The 14,248-nt window shown below is 56.4% G+C and overlaps 1 protein-coding gene across 1 annotated transcript in view; it reads left to right on the top strand.

Moving 5' to 3' along the window:
- Positions 1-13,873, top strand: part of LOC122546366 (polyamine-transporting ATPase 13A3-like) — a 263,479-nt gene extending 249,606 nt beyond the window's left edge. Inside the window, exon 20 of the mRNA XM_087982839.1 lies at positions 13,679-13,873. Within this exon, the coding sequence (XP_087838965.1) occupies positions 13,679-13,840 (162 nt within the window). The 3' untranslated portion in view covers positions 13,841-13,873. The remainder of the gene's footprint in view (positions 1-13,678) is intronic.
- The last annotated feature ends 375 nt before the right edge of the window (positions 13,874-14,248 follow it).

Here is a 14,248-nt window from a genome sequence, read left to right as displayed (position 1 = left end):
CACTGTTCCCCAGTCTGTCCCCTCTCTCTCTCCCACCGTTCCCCAGTCTGTCCCCTCTCTCTATCCAACCGTTCCCCAGTCTGTCCCCTTTCTCTATCCCACTGTTTCCCAGTCTGTCCCCTCTCTGTATCCCACTGTTCCCCACCCTGTCCCCTTTCTCTATCCCACTGTTCCCCAGTCTGTCCCCTCTCTCTATCCCACTGTTTCCCAGTCTGTCCCCCCTCCCTATCCCACTGTTCCCCAGTCTATCCCGTCACTCTATCCCACTGTTCCCCAGTCTGTCCCCTCTCTCTATCTCACGGTTTCCCAGTCTGTCCCCTCTCCCTATCCCACTGTTCCCCAGTCTATCCCGTCACTCTATCCCACTGTTCCCCAGTCTGTCCCCTCTCTCTATCCCACTGTTCCCCAGTCTGTCCCCTCTCTCTGTCCCACCGTTTCCCACTCTGTCCCCTCTCTCTCTATCCCACTGTTTCCCAGTCTGTCCCCTCTCTGTATCCCACTGTTCCCCAGTCTGTCCCCTCTCTGTATCCCACTGTTCCCCAGTCTGTCCCCTCTCTCTCTCCCACCGTTCCCCAGTCTGTCCCCTCTCTCTATCCAACCATTCCCCAGTCTGTCCCCTTTCTCTATCCCACTGTTTCCCAGTCTGTCCCCTCTCTGTATCCCACTGTTCCCCACCCTGTCCCCTTTCTCTATCCCACTGTTCCCCAGTCTGTCCCCTCTCTCTATCCCACTGTTTCCCAGTCTGTCCCCTCTCCCTATCCCACTGTTCACCAGTCTATCCCGTCACTCTATCCCACTGTTCCCCAGTCTGTCCCCTCTCTCTATCCCACTGTTCCCCAGTCTGTCCCCTCTCTCTGTCCCACCGTTTCCCACTCTGTCCCCTCTCTCTCTATCCCACTGTTTCCCAGTCTGTCCCCTCTCTCTATCCCACTGTTCCCCAGTCTGTCCCCTCTCTCTATCCCACTGTTCCCCAGTCTGTCCGCTCTCTCTATCCCACTGTTCCCCAGTCTGTCCCCTCTCTCTATCCCACTGTTCCCCAGTCTGTCCCCTCTCTCTATCCCACTGTTCCCCAGTCTGTCCCCTCTCTCTTTATCCCACTGTTTCCCAGACTATCCCCTCTATCCCACCCTTCCCCAGTCTGTCCCCTCTCTGTATCCCACTGTTCCCCAGTCTGTCCCCTCTCTCTATCCCACTGTTCCCCAGTCTGTCCCCTCTCTCTATCCTAGTTTCCCAGTCTGTCCCCTCTCTCTATCCTAGTTTCCCAGTCTGTCCCCCCTCTCTATCCCACTGTTCTCCAGTCTGTCCCCTCTCTCTATCCCAGTTTCCCAGTCTATCCCCCCTCTCTATCCCGGTTTCCCAGTCTATCCCCTCTCTCTATCCCAGTTTCCAAGTCTGTACCCCCTCTCTATCCCACTGTTCTCCAGTCTGTCCCCTCTCTCTATCCCACTGTTCCCCAGACTGTCCCCTCTATCCCACCGTTCCCCAGTCTCTCCCCTCTCTCTTTATCCCACTGTTCCCCAGTCTGTCCCCTCTCTCTATCCCAGCGTTCCCCAGTCTGTCCCCTCTCTCTATCCCACTGTTCCCCAGTCTGTCCCCTCTCTCTTTATCCCACTGTTCCCCAGACTGTCCCCTCTATCCCACCTTTCCCCAGTCTGTCCCCTCTCTCTATCCCAGTGTTCCCCACTCTGTCCCCTCTCTTTATCCCACTGTTCCCAGTCTGTCCCCTCTCTCTGTCCCACCGTTTCCCACTCTGTCCCCTCTCTCTCTATCCCACTGTTTCCCAGTCTGTCCCCTCTCTCTATCCCACTGTTCCCCAGTCTGTCCCCTCTCTCTATCCCACTGTTCCCCAGTCTGTCCCCTCTCTCTATCCCACTGTTCCCCAGTCTGTCCCCTCTCTCTATCCCACTGTTCCCCAGTCTGTCCCCTCTCTCTATCCCACTGTTCCCCAGTCTGTCCCCTCTCTCTTTATCCCACTGTTCCCCAGACTATCCCCTCTATCCCACCCTTCCCCAGTCTGTCCCCTCTCTGTATCCCACTGTTCCCCAGTCTGTCCCCTCTCTCTATCCCACTGTTCCCCAGTCTGTCCCCTCTCTCTATCGCACTGTTCACCAGTCTGTCTCCTCTCTCTATCCCACTGTTCTCCAGTCTCTACCCTCTCTCTATCCCAGTTTCCCAGTCTGTCCCCTCTCTCTATCCCAGTTTCCCAGTCTGTCCCCCCTCTCTATCCCACTGTTCTCCAGTCTGTCCCCTCTCTCTATCCCAGTTTCCCAGTCTATCCCCCCTCTCTATCCCGGTTTCCCAGTCTATCCCCTCTCTCTATCCCAGTTTCCAAGTCTGTACCCCCTCTCTATCCCACTGTTCTCCAGTCTGTCCCCTCTCTCTATCCCACTGTTCCCCAGACTGTCCCCTCTATCCCACCGTTCCCCAGTCTCTCCCCTCTCTCTTTATCCCACTGTTCCCCAGTCTGTCCCCTCTCTCTATCCCAGCGTTCCCCAGTCTGTCCCCTCTCTCTATCCCACTGTTCCCCAGTCTGTCCCCTCTCTCTTTATCCCACTGTTCCCCAGACTGTCCCCTCTATCCCACCTTTCCCCAGTCTGTCCCCTCTCTCTATCCCAGTGTTCCCCACTCTGTCCCCTCTCTCCCTCCCACCGTTCCCCACTCTGTCCCCTCTCCCTATCCCACCGTTCCCCAGTCTGTCCCCTTTCTCTATCCCACTGTTCGGAGTCTGTCCCCTCTCTCTCTATCCCACTGTTCCCGCGTCTGTCCCCTCTCTCTATTCCACTGTTCCCCAGTCTGTCCCCTCTCTCTATCCCACTGCTCCCCACTCTGTCCCCTCTCTCTATCCCACTGTTCCCCAGTCTGTCCCCTGTCCCTATCCCACTGTTCCCCAGTCTGTCCCCTCTCTCTATCCCACTGTTCCCCAGTTTGTCCCCTCTCTCTTTATCCCACTGTTCCCCAGACTGTCCCCTCTATCCCACCCTTCCCCAGTCTGTCCCCTCTCTGTATCCCACTGTTCCCCAGTCTGTCCCCTCTCTCTATCCCACTGTTCCCCAGTCTGTCCCCTCTCTCTATCCCACTGTTCACCAGTCTGTCTCCTCTCTCTATGCCAGTTTCCCAGTCTGTCCCCTCTCTCTATCCCACTGTTCTCCAGTCTATCCCCTCTCTCTATCCCAGTTTCCCAGTCTGTCCCCCCTCTCTATCCCACTGTTCTCCAGTCTGTCCCCTCTCTCTATCCCAGTTTCCCAGTCTGTCCCCCCTCTCTATCCCGGTTTTTCAGTCTATCCCCTCTCTCTATCCCAGTTTCCCAGTCTGGACCCCCTCTCTCTCCCACTGTTCTCCAGTCTGTCCCCTCTCTCTATCCCACTGTTCCCCAGTCTGTCCCCTCTCTCTTTATCCCACTGTTCTCCAGACTGTCCCCTCTATCCCACCGTTCCCCAGTCTCTCCCCTCTCTCTTTATCCCACTGTTCCCAGTCTGTCCTCTCTCTCTCTCTATCCCACTGTTCCCCAGTCTCTCCCCTCTCTCTTTATCCCACTGTTCTCCAGTCTGTCCCCTCTCTCTATCCCACCCTTCCCAAGTCTGTCCCCTCTCTCGATCCCACCGTTCCCCAGTTTCTCCCCTCTCTCTTTACCCCACTGTTCCCAGTCGGTCCCTCTCTCTCTATCCCACTGTTCCCCAGACTATCCACTCTATCCCACCCTTCCCCAGTCTGTCCCCTCTCTGTATCCCACTGTTCCCCAGTCTGTCCCCTCTCTCTATCCCACTGTTCCCCAATCTGTCCCCTCTCTCTATCGCACTGTTCACCAGTCTGTCTCCTCTCTCTATCCCACTGTTCTCCAGTCTATACCCTCTCTCTATCCCAGTTTCCCAGTCTGTCCCCTCTCTCTATCCCGGTTTCCCAGTCTGTCCCCCCTCTCTATCCCACTGTTCTCCAGTCTGTCCCCTCTCTCTATCCCAGTTTCCCAGTCTATCCCCCCTCTCTATCCCGGTTTCCCAGTCTATCCCCTCTCTCTATCCCAGTTTCCAAGTCTGTACCACCTCTCTATCCCACTGTTCTCCAGTCTGTCCCCTCTCTCTATCCCACTGTTCCCCAGACTGTCCCCTCTATCCCACCGTTCCCCAGTCTCTCCCCTCTCTCTTTATCCCACTGTTCCCCAGTCTGTCCCCTCTCTCTATCCCAGCGTTCCCCAGTCTGTCCCCTCTCTCTATCCCACTGTTCCCCAGTCTGTCCCCTCTCTCTTTATCCCACTGTTCCCCAGACTGTCCCCTCTATCCCACCTTTCCCCAGTCTGTCCCCTCTCTCTATCCCAGTGTTCCCCACTCTGTCCCCTCTCTCCCTCCCACCGTTCCCCACTCTGTCCCCTCTCCCTATCCCACCGTTCCCCAGTCTGTCCCCTCTCTCTATCCCACTGTTCTCCAGTCTGTCCCCTCTCTCTATCCCAGTTTCCCAGTCTGTCCCCCCTCTCTATCCCGGTTTTTCAGTCTATCCCCTCTCTCTATCCCAGTTTCCCAGTCTGGACCCCCTCTCTCTCCCACTGTTCTCCAGTCTGTCCCCTCTCTCTATCCCACTGTTCCCCAGTCTGTCCCCTCTCTCTTTATCCCACTGTTCTCCAGACTGTCCCCTCTATCCCACCGTTCCCCAGTCTCTCCCCTCTCTCTTTATCCCACTGTTCCCAGTCTGTCCTCTCTCTCTCTCTATCCCACTGTTCCCCAGTCTCTCCCCTCTCTCTTTATCCCACTGTTCTCCAGTCTGTCCCCTCTCTCTATCCCACCCTTCCCAAGTCTGTCCCCTCTCTCGATCCCACCGTTCCCCAGTTTCTCCCCTCTCTCTTTACCCCACTGTTCCCAGTCGGTCCCTCTCTCTCTATCCCACTGTTCCCCAGACTATCCCCTCTATCCCACCCTTCCCCAGTCTGTCCCCTCTCTGTATCCCACTGTTCCCCAGTCTGTCCCCTCTCTCTATCCCACTGTTCCCCAATCTGTCCCCTCTCTCTATCGCACTGTTCACCAGTCTGTCTCCTCTCTCTATCCCACTGTTCTCCAGTCTATACCCTCTCTCTATCCCAGTTTCCCAGTCTGTCCCCTCTCTCTATCCCGGTTTCCCAGTCTGTCCCCCCTCTCTATCCCACTGTTCTCCAGTCTGTCCCCTCTCTCTATCCCAGTTTCCCAGTCTATCCCCCCTCTCTATCCCAGTTTCCCAGTCTATCCCCTCTCTCTATCCCAGTTTCCAAGTCTGTACCACCTCTCTATCCCACTGTTCTCCAGTCTGTCCCCTCTCTCTATCCCACTGTTCCCCAGACTGTCCCCTCTATCCCACCGTTCCCCAGTCTCTCCCCTCTCTCTTTATCCCACTGTTCCCCAGTCTGTCCCCTCTCTCTATCCCAGCATTCCCCAGTCTGTCCCCTCTCTCTATCCCACTGTTCCCCAGTCTGTCCCCTCTCTCTTTATCCCACTGTTCCCCAGACTGTCCCCTCTATCCCACCTTTCCCCAGTCTGTCCCCTCTCTCTATCCCAGTGTTCCCCACTCTGTCCCCTCTCTCCCTCCCACCGTTCCCCACTCTGTCCCCTCTCCCTATCCCACCGTTCCCCAGTCTGTCCCCTCTCTCTATCCCACTGTTCGGAGTCTGTCCCCTCTCTCTCTATCCCACTGTTCCCGCGTCTGTCCCCTCTCTCTATTCCACTGTTCCCCAGTCTGTCCCCTCTCTCTATCCCACTGCTCCCCACTCTGTCCCCTCTCTCTATCCCACTGTTCCCCAGTCTGTCCCCTGTCCCTATCCCACTGTTCCCCAGTCTGTCCCCTCTCTCTATCCCACTGTTCCCCAGTCTGTCCCCTCTCTCTTTATCCCACTGTTCCCCAGACTGTCCCCTCTATCCCACCCTTCCCCAGTCTGTCCCCTCTCTGTATCCCACTGTTCCCCAGTCTGTCTCCTCTCTCTATGCCAGTTTCCCAGTCTGTCCCCTCTCTCTATCCCACTGTTCTCCAGTCTATCCCCTCTCTCTATCCCAGTTTCCCAGTCTGTCCCCCCTCTCTATCCCACTGTTCTCCAGTCTGTCCCCTCTCTCTATCCCAGTTTCCCAGTCTGTCCCCCCTCTCTATCCCGGTTTTTCAGTCTATCCCCTCTCTCTATCCCAGTTTCCCAGTCTGGACCCCCTCTCTCTCCCACTGTTCTCCAGTCTGTCCCCTCTCTCTATCCCACTGTTCCCCAGTCTGTCCCCTCTCTCTTTATCCCACTGTTCTCCAGACTGTCCCCTCTATCCCACCGTTCCCCAGTCTCTCCCCTCTCTCTTTATCCCACTGTTCCCAGTCTGTCCTCTCTCTCTCTCTATCCCACTGTTCCCCAGTCTCTCCCCTCTCTCTTTATCCCACTGTTCTCCAGTCTGTCCCCTCTCTCTATCCCACCCTTCCCAAGTCTGTCCCCTCTCTCGATCCCACCGTTCCCCAGTTTCTCCCCTCTCTCTTTACCACACTGTTCCCAGTCGGTCCCTCTCTCTCTATCCCACTGTTCCCCACTCTGACCTCTCTCCCTATCCCACTGTTCCCCAGTCTATCCCGTCACTCTATCCCACTGTTCCCCAGTCTGTCCCCTCTCTCTATCCCACTGTTCCCCAGTCTGTCCCCTCTCTCTGTCCCACCGTTTCCCACTCTGTCCCCTCTCTCTCTATCCCACTGTTTCCCAGTCTGTCCCCTCTCTCTATCCCACTGTTCCCCAGTCTGTCCCCTCTCTCTCTCCCACCGTTCCCCAGTCTGTCCCCTCTCTCTATCCAACCGTTCCCCAGTCTGTCCCCTTTCTCTATCCCACTGTTTCCCAGTCTGTCCCCTCTCTGTATCCCACTGTTCCCCACCCTGTCCCCTTTCTCTATCCCACTGTTCCCCAGTCTGTCCCCTCTCTCTATCCCACTGTTTCCCAGTCTGTCCCCTCTCCCTATCCCACTGTTCCCCAGTCTATCCCGTCACTCTATCCCACTGTTCCCAAGTCTGTCCCCTCTCTCTATCTCACGGTTTCCCAGTCTGTCCCCTCTCCCTATCCCACTGTTCCCCAGTCTATCCCGTCACTCTATCCCACTGTTCCCCAGTCTGTCCCCTCTCTCTATCCCACTGTTCCCCAGTCTGTCCCCTCTCTCTGTCCCACCGTTTCCCACTCTGTCCCCTCTCTCTCTATCCCACTGTTTCCCAGTCTGTCCCCTCTCTCTATCCCACTGTTCCCCAGTCTGTCCCCTCTCTGTATCCCACTGTTCCCCAGTCTGTCCCCTCTCTCTCTCCCACCGTTCCCCAGTCTGTCCCCTCTCTCTATCCAACCGTTCCCCAGTCTGTCCCCTTTCTCTATCCCACTGTTTCCCAGTCTGTCCCCTCTCTGTATCCCACTGTTCCCCACCCTGTCCCCTTTCTCTATCCCACTGTTCCCCAGTCTGTCCCCTCTCTCTATCCCACTGTTTCCCAGTCTGTCCCCTCTCCCTATCTCACTGTTCCCCAGTCTGTCCCGTCACTCTATCCCACTGTTCCCCAGTCTGTCCCCTCTCTCTATCCCACTGTTCCCCAGTCTGTCCCCTCTCTCTGTCCCACTGTTTCCCACTCTGTCCCCTCTCTCTCTATCCCACTGTTTCCCAGTCTGTCCCCTCTCTCTATCCCACTGTTCCCCAGTCTGTCCCCTCTCTGTATCCCACTGTTCCCCAGTCTGTCCCCTCTCTCTCTCCCACCGTTCCCCAATCTGTCCCCTCTCTCTATCCCACCGTTCCCCACTCTGTCCCCTTTCTCTATCCCACCATTTCCCAGTCTGTCCCCTCTCTGTATCCCACTGTTCCCCACTCTGTCCCCTCTCTGTATCCCACTGTTCCCCAGTCTGTCCCCTCTCTCTCTCCCACCGTTCCCCAGTCTGTCTCCTCTCTCTGTATCCCACCGTTTCCCAGTCTGTCCCCTCTCTCTTTATCCCACTGTTCCCCAGTCTGTCCCCTCTCTCTATCCCACTGTTCCCCAGTCTGTCCCCTCTCTGTAACCCACTGTTCCCCAGTCTGTCCCCTCTCTCTTTATCCCACTGTTCCCCAGACTATCCCCTCTATTCCACCCTTCCCCAGTCTGTCCCCTCTCTGTATCCCACTGTTCCCCAGTCTGTCCCCTTTCTCTATCCCACTGTTCCCCAGTCTGTCACCTCTCTCTATCGCACTGTTCACCAGTCTGTCTCCTCTCTCTATCCCACTGTTCTCTAATCTATACCCTCTCTCTATCCCAGTTTCCCAGCCTGTCCCCTCTCTCTATCCCAGTTTCCCAGTCTGTCCCCCTTCTCTATCCCACTGTTCTCCAGTCTGTCCCCTCTCTCTATCCCAGTTTCCCAGTCTATCCCCCCTCTCTATCCCGGTTTCCCAGTCTATCCCCTTTCTCTATCCCAGTTTCCAAGTCTGTACCCCCTCTCTATCCCACTGTTCTCCAGTCTGTCCCCTCTCTCTATCCCACTGTTCCCCAGACTGTCCCCTCTATCCCACCGTTCCCCAGTCTCTCCCCTCTCTCTTTATCCCACTGTTCCCCAGTCTGTCCCCTCTCTCTATCCCAGCGTTCCCCAGTCTGTCCCCTCTCTTTATCCCACTGTTCCCAGTCTGTCCCCTCTCTCTATCCCACCGTTCCCAAGTCTCTCCCCTCTCTCTTTATCCCACTGTTCCCAGTCTGTCCCCACTCTCTCTATCCCACTGTTCCCCACTCTGTCCTCTCTCTCTATCCCACCGTTCCCCAGTCTATCCCGTCACTCATTCCCACTGTTCCCCAGTCTGTCCCCTCTCTCTATCCCACTGTTCCCCAGTCTGTCCCCTCTCTCTCTCCCACCGTTCCCCAGTCTGTCCCCTCTCTCTATCCCACCGTTCCCCACTCTGTCCCCTTTCTCTATCCCACCGTTTCCCAGTCTGTCCCCTCTCTGTATCCCACTGTTCCCCACTCTGTCCCCTCTCTGTATCCCACTGTTCCCCAGTCTGTCCCCTCTCTCTATCCCACTGTTCCCCAGTCTGTCCCCTATCTCTATCGCACTGTTCACCAGTCTGTCTCCTCTCTCTATCCCACTGTTCTCCAATCTATACCCTCTCTCTATCCCAGTTTCCCAGTCTGTCCCCTCTCTCTATCCCAGTTTCCCAGTCTGTCCCCCCTCTCTATCCCACTGTTCTCCAGTCTGTCCCCTCTCTCTATCCCAGTTTCCCAGTCTGTCCACCCTCTCTATCCCGGTTTCCCAGTCTATCCCCTCTCTCTATCCCAGTTTCCAAGTCTGTACCCCCTCTCTATCCCACTGTTCTCCAGTCTGTCCCCTCTCTCTTTATCCCACTGTTCCCCAGACTGTCCCCTCTATCCCACCGTTCCCCAGTCTCTCCCCTCTCTCTTTATCCCACTGTTCCCAGTCTGTCCTCTCTCTCTCTCTATCCCACTGTTCCCCAGTCTGTCCCCTCTCTCTTTATCCCACTGTTCCCCAGTCTGTCCCTTCTCTCTATCCCACCGTTCCCCAGTCTGTCCCCTCTCTTTATCCCACTGTTCCCAGTCTGTCCCCTCTCTCTATCCCACCCTTCCCAAGTCTGTCCCCGCTCTCTATTCCACCGTTCCCCAGTCTCTCCCCTCTCTCTTTATCCCACTGTTCCCAGTCTGTCCCCTCTCTCTCTATCACACTATTCCCCACTCTGTCCTCTCTCTCTATCCCACTGTTCCCCAGTCTATCCCGTCACTCTTTCCCACTGTTCCCAGTCTGTCCCCTCTCTCTCTATCCCACTGTTCCCCACTCTGTCCTCTCTCTCTATCCCACTGTTCCCCAGTCTATCCCCTCACTCTATCCCACTGTTCCCCAGTCTGTCCCCTCTCTCTATCCCACTGTTTCCCAGTCTGTCCTCTCTCCCTATCCCACTGTTCCCCAGTCTATCCTGTCACTCTATCCCACAGTCCCCTGTCTGTCCCCTCTCTCTATCCCACTGTTCCCCAGTCTGTCCCCTCTCTCTGTCCCACCGTTTCCCAGTCTGTCCCCTCTCTCTCTATCCCACTGTTTGCCAGTCTGTCCCCTCTCTCTATCCGAGTGTTCCCCAGTCTGTCCCCTCTCTGTATCCCACTGTTCCACACTCTGTCCCCTTTCTCTATCCCACCGTTTCCCAGTCTGTCCCCTCTCCCTATCCCACTGTTCCCCAGTCTGTCCCCTCTCTCTATCCCACTGTTCCCCAGTCTGTCCCCTCGCTCTATCCCACTGTTCCCCAGTCTGTCGCCTTTCTCTATCCCACCGTTTCCCAGTCTGTCCCCTCTCCCTATCCCACTGTTCCCCAGTCTGTCCCCTCTCTCTATCCCACTGTTCCCCAGTCTGTCCCCTCTCCCTATCCCACCGTTCCCCAGTCTGTCCCCTCTCTCTATCCCACAATTCCCCAGTCTGTCCCCTCTCTCTTTATCCCACTGTTCCCAGTCTGTCCCCTCTCTCTCTATCCCACTGTTCCCCACTCTGTCCTCTCTCTCTATCCCACTGTTCCCCAGTCTATCCCCTCACTCTATCCCACTGTTCCCCAGTCTGTCCCCTCTCTCTATCCCACTGTTTCCCAGTCTGTCCCCTCTCTGTATCCCACTGTTTCCCAGTCTGTCCCCTCTCTGTATCCCACTGTTCCCCAGTCTGTCCCCTCTCTCTATCCCACTGTTCCCCAGTCTGTCCCCTCTCTGTATCCCACTGTTCCCCAGTCTGTCCCCTCTCTCTATCCCTCTGTTCCCCACTCTGTCCCCTTTCTCTATCCCACCGTTTCCCAGTCTGTCCCCTCTCTGTATCCCACTGTTCCCCACTCTGTCCCCTTTCTCTATCCCACTGTTCCCCAGTCTATCCCCTGACTCTATCCCACTGTTTCCCAGTCTGCCCCCTCTCTGTATCCCACTGTTCCCCTGTCTGTCCCCTCTCTCTATCCCACTGTTCCCCAGTCTGTCCCCTCTTTCTATCCCACCGTCTCCCAGTCTGTCCCCTCTCTCCATATCCCACTGTTTCCCAGTCTCTCCCCTCTCTCTATCCCACTGTTCCCCAGTCTGTCCCCTCTCTGTATCCCACTGTTCCCCAGTCTGTCCCCTCTCTCTCTCCCACCGTTCCCCAGTCTGTCCCCTCTCTCTTTCCCACCGTTCCCCACTCTGACCCCTTTCTCTATCCCACCGTTTCCCAGTCTGTCCCCTCTCTGTATCCCACTGTTCCCCACCCTGTCCCCTTTCTCTATCCCACTGTTCCCCAGTCTATCCCCTGACTCTATCCCACTGTTTCCCAGTCTGTCCCCTCTCTGTATCCCACTGTTCCGCTGTCTGTCCCCTCTCTCTCTATCCCACTGTTTCCCAGTCTGTCCCCTCTCTATATCCCACTGTTCCCCAGTCTGTCCCCTCTCTGTATCCCACTGTTCCCCAGTCTGTCCCCTCTCTCTATCCCACTGTTCCCCACTCTGTCCCCTTTCTCTATCCCACTGTTGCTCAGTCTATCCCCTGACACTATCCCACTGTTTCCCAGTCTGTCCCCTCTCTGTATCCCACTGTTCCCCAGTCTGTCCCCTCTCTCTCTTTCGCACTGCTCCCCAGTCTGTCCCCTCTCTCTATCCCACCCTTCCCCAGTCTGTCCCCTCTCTCTTTATCCCACTGTTCCCCAGTCTGTCCCCTCTCTCTTTATCCCACTGTTCCCCAGTCTGTCCCCTCTCTCTATCCCACTGTTCCCCAGTCTGTCCCCTCTCTCTATCCCACTGTTTCGCAGTGTGTCCACTCACTCTATCCCACTGTTCCCCAGTCTGTCCCCTCACTCTATCCCACTGTTCCCCAGTCTGTTTCCTCTCTCTATCCCACCGTTCCCAGTCTGTCCCCTCTCTCTATCCCAGTGTTCCCCAGTTTGTACCCTCTCTACCTTCCACTGTTCCCCAGTCTGTCCTCTCTCTCTATCCCACTGTTCCCCAGTCTGTCCCCTCACTCTATCCCACCGTTCCCAGTCTGTCCCCTCTCTCTCCCACTGTTACCCAGTCTGTCCCCTCTCTCTATCCCACTGTTCCCCAGTCTGTCCCCTCTCTGTATCCCACTGTTCCCCAGTCTGTCCTCTCTCTCTATCCCACTGTTCCTCAGCCAGTCCCTCTCTCTATCCCACTGCTCCCCAGTCTGTCCTCTCTCTCCATCCCACTGTTCCCCAGTCTGTCCCCTCTCTCTATTCCACTGTTCCTCAGCCAGTCCCTCTCTCTATCCCACTGTTCCCCAGTCTGTCCCCTCTCTATCCCACTGTTCCTCAGCCAGCCCCTCTCTCTATCCCACTGCTCCCCAGTCTGTTCCCTCTCTCTATCCCACTGTTTCCCATCTGTCCCCTCTCTCTATCCCACTGTTCCCCAGTCTGTCCCCTCTCTCTCTCCCACTGTTCCCCACTCTGTCCCCTTTCTCTATCCCACTGTTCCCCAGTCTGTCCCCTCTCTCTCTATCCCACTGTTCCCCAGTCTGTCCCCTCTCTCTTTATCCCACTGTTCCCCAGTCTGTCCCCTCTCTATCCCACTGTTCCTCAGCCAGTCCCTCTCTCTATCCCACTGCTCCCCAGTCTGTTCCCTCTCTCTATCCCACTGTTTCCCATCTGTCCCCTGTCTCTATCCCACTGCTCCCCAGTCTGTCCTCTCTCTCTATCCCACTGTTCCCCAGTCTGTCCCCTCTCTATCCCACTGTTCCTCAGCCAGTCCCTCTCTCTATCCCACTGCTCCCCAGTCTGTTCCCTCTCTCTATCCCACTGTTTCCCATCTGTCCCCTCTCTCTATCCCACTGTTCCCCAGTCTGTCCCCTATCTCTCTCCCACTGTTCCCCACTCTGTCCCCTTTCTCGATCCCACCGTTTCCCAGTCTGTCCCCTCTCTGTATCCCACTGTTCCCCAGTCTGTCCCCTCTCTCTATCCCACTGTTCCGCACTCTGTCCCCTTTCTCTATCCTACTGTTCCCCAGTCTGTCCCCTCTCTCTTTATCCCACTGTTCCCCAGTCTGTCCCCTCTCTCCATCCCACTGTTCCCCAGTCTGGCGCCTCTCTCTCTATCCCACCGTTCCCCAGTCCCCTCTCTCTTTATCCCACTGTTCCCCAGTCTGTCCCCTCTCTCCATCCCACTGTTCCCCAGTCTGTCCCCTCTCTCTTTATCCCACTGTTCCGCAGTCTGTCCCCTCACTCTATCCCAGTGTTCCCCAGTTTGTACCCTCTCTACCTTCCACTGTTCCACAGTCTGTCCTCTCTCTCTATCCCACCGTTCCCAGTCTGTCCCCTCTCTCTATCCCACTGTTCCCCTGTCTGTCCCCTCTCTGTATCCCACTGTTCCCCAGTCTGTCCTCTCTCTCTATCCCACTGTTCCTCAGCCAGTCCCTCTCTCTATCCCACTGCTCCCCAGTCTGTCCTCTCTCTCTATCCCTCTGTTCCTCAGCCAGTCCCTCTCTCTATCCCACTGCTCCCCAGTCTGTCCCCTCTCTATCCCACTGTTCCTCAGCCAGTCCCTCTCTCTATCCCACTGTTCCCCAGTCTGTCCTCTCTCTCTATCCCTCTGTTCCTCAGCCAGTCCCTCTCTCTATCCCACTGCTCCCCAGTCTGCTCCCATGCCTTCTGGAATGTATTAGTGGTAACTCAGCCATGAAGGCTGCTGCAGTTGAATTGCCTGCTGTCGCAGTTGCGCAGCGATGGCGATCCCAGGGGGTAAGAGCTGCTGCAGCTCACCGTTGTTTCTGTTGTTTAGGAAGTGTTGACCAACAATCACCGTCTGTGGAGCTGGTTGAGCAGCCTGTACTGTCCATCTGCCCCACTGGTGATGCACAAGAAACTGCACCATGAACTGCGGGCGGATCCGAACTGGCCCCCACTCACTGTGCCTACATCGCACAGGGCCACTGTACAGTAACACACATTCACTTATTTATCAATAAACCGTTGTACTGACCCCCTTCTGACTGCGCTGGTTTGTTATTGGTTCCTGAGGCGTGGGAGTCACTGGCTGGGCCCAGCATGTCTTGCCCCCTCCCCATTTGCCACCCTTGAGAAGGTGGGGGTGAGCTGCCTTCTTGACCCGCTGCAGTCCATGTGCTGGAGGGTAGACCCACAATGTCCCCGAGGGAGGGAATCCCAGGATTCTGACCCAGCCACACTGAGGGAACGGCGATATATTCCCAAGTCAGGATAGTGAGGGGCTCGGAGGGGAACTTGCAGGGGGTGGTGTTCCCATGTACCTGCTGCCCCTTGTCCTTCTAGATGGAAGTGGCCGTGGGTTTGGAAGGTGCTGCCTGAGGATCTTTGGTGAGTTTCTGCAGTG

Source organism: Chiloscyllium plagiosum, unplaced genomic scaffold, assembly GCF_037043375.1.
Source record: "Chiloscyllium plagiosum isolate Xiang-an unplaced genomic scaffold, Cpla_swu_hap1 HiC_scaffold_44, whole genome shotgun sequence".
NCBI lineage: Eukaryota > Metazoa > Chordata > Chondrichthyes > Orectolobiformes > Hemiscylliidae > Chiloscyllium > Chiloscyllium plagiosum.
The sequence above is the reverse complement of the archived record's forward strand: the minus strand, read 5'-3'. Positions and strand labels throughout refer to the sequence as shown.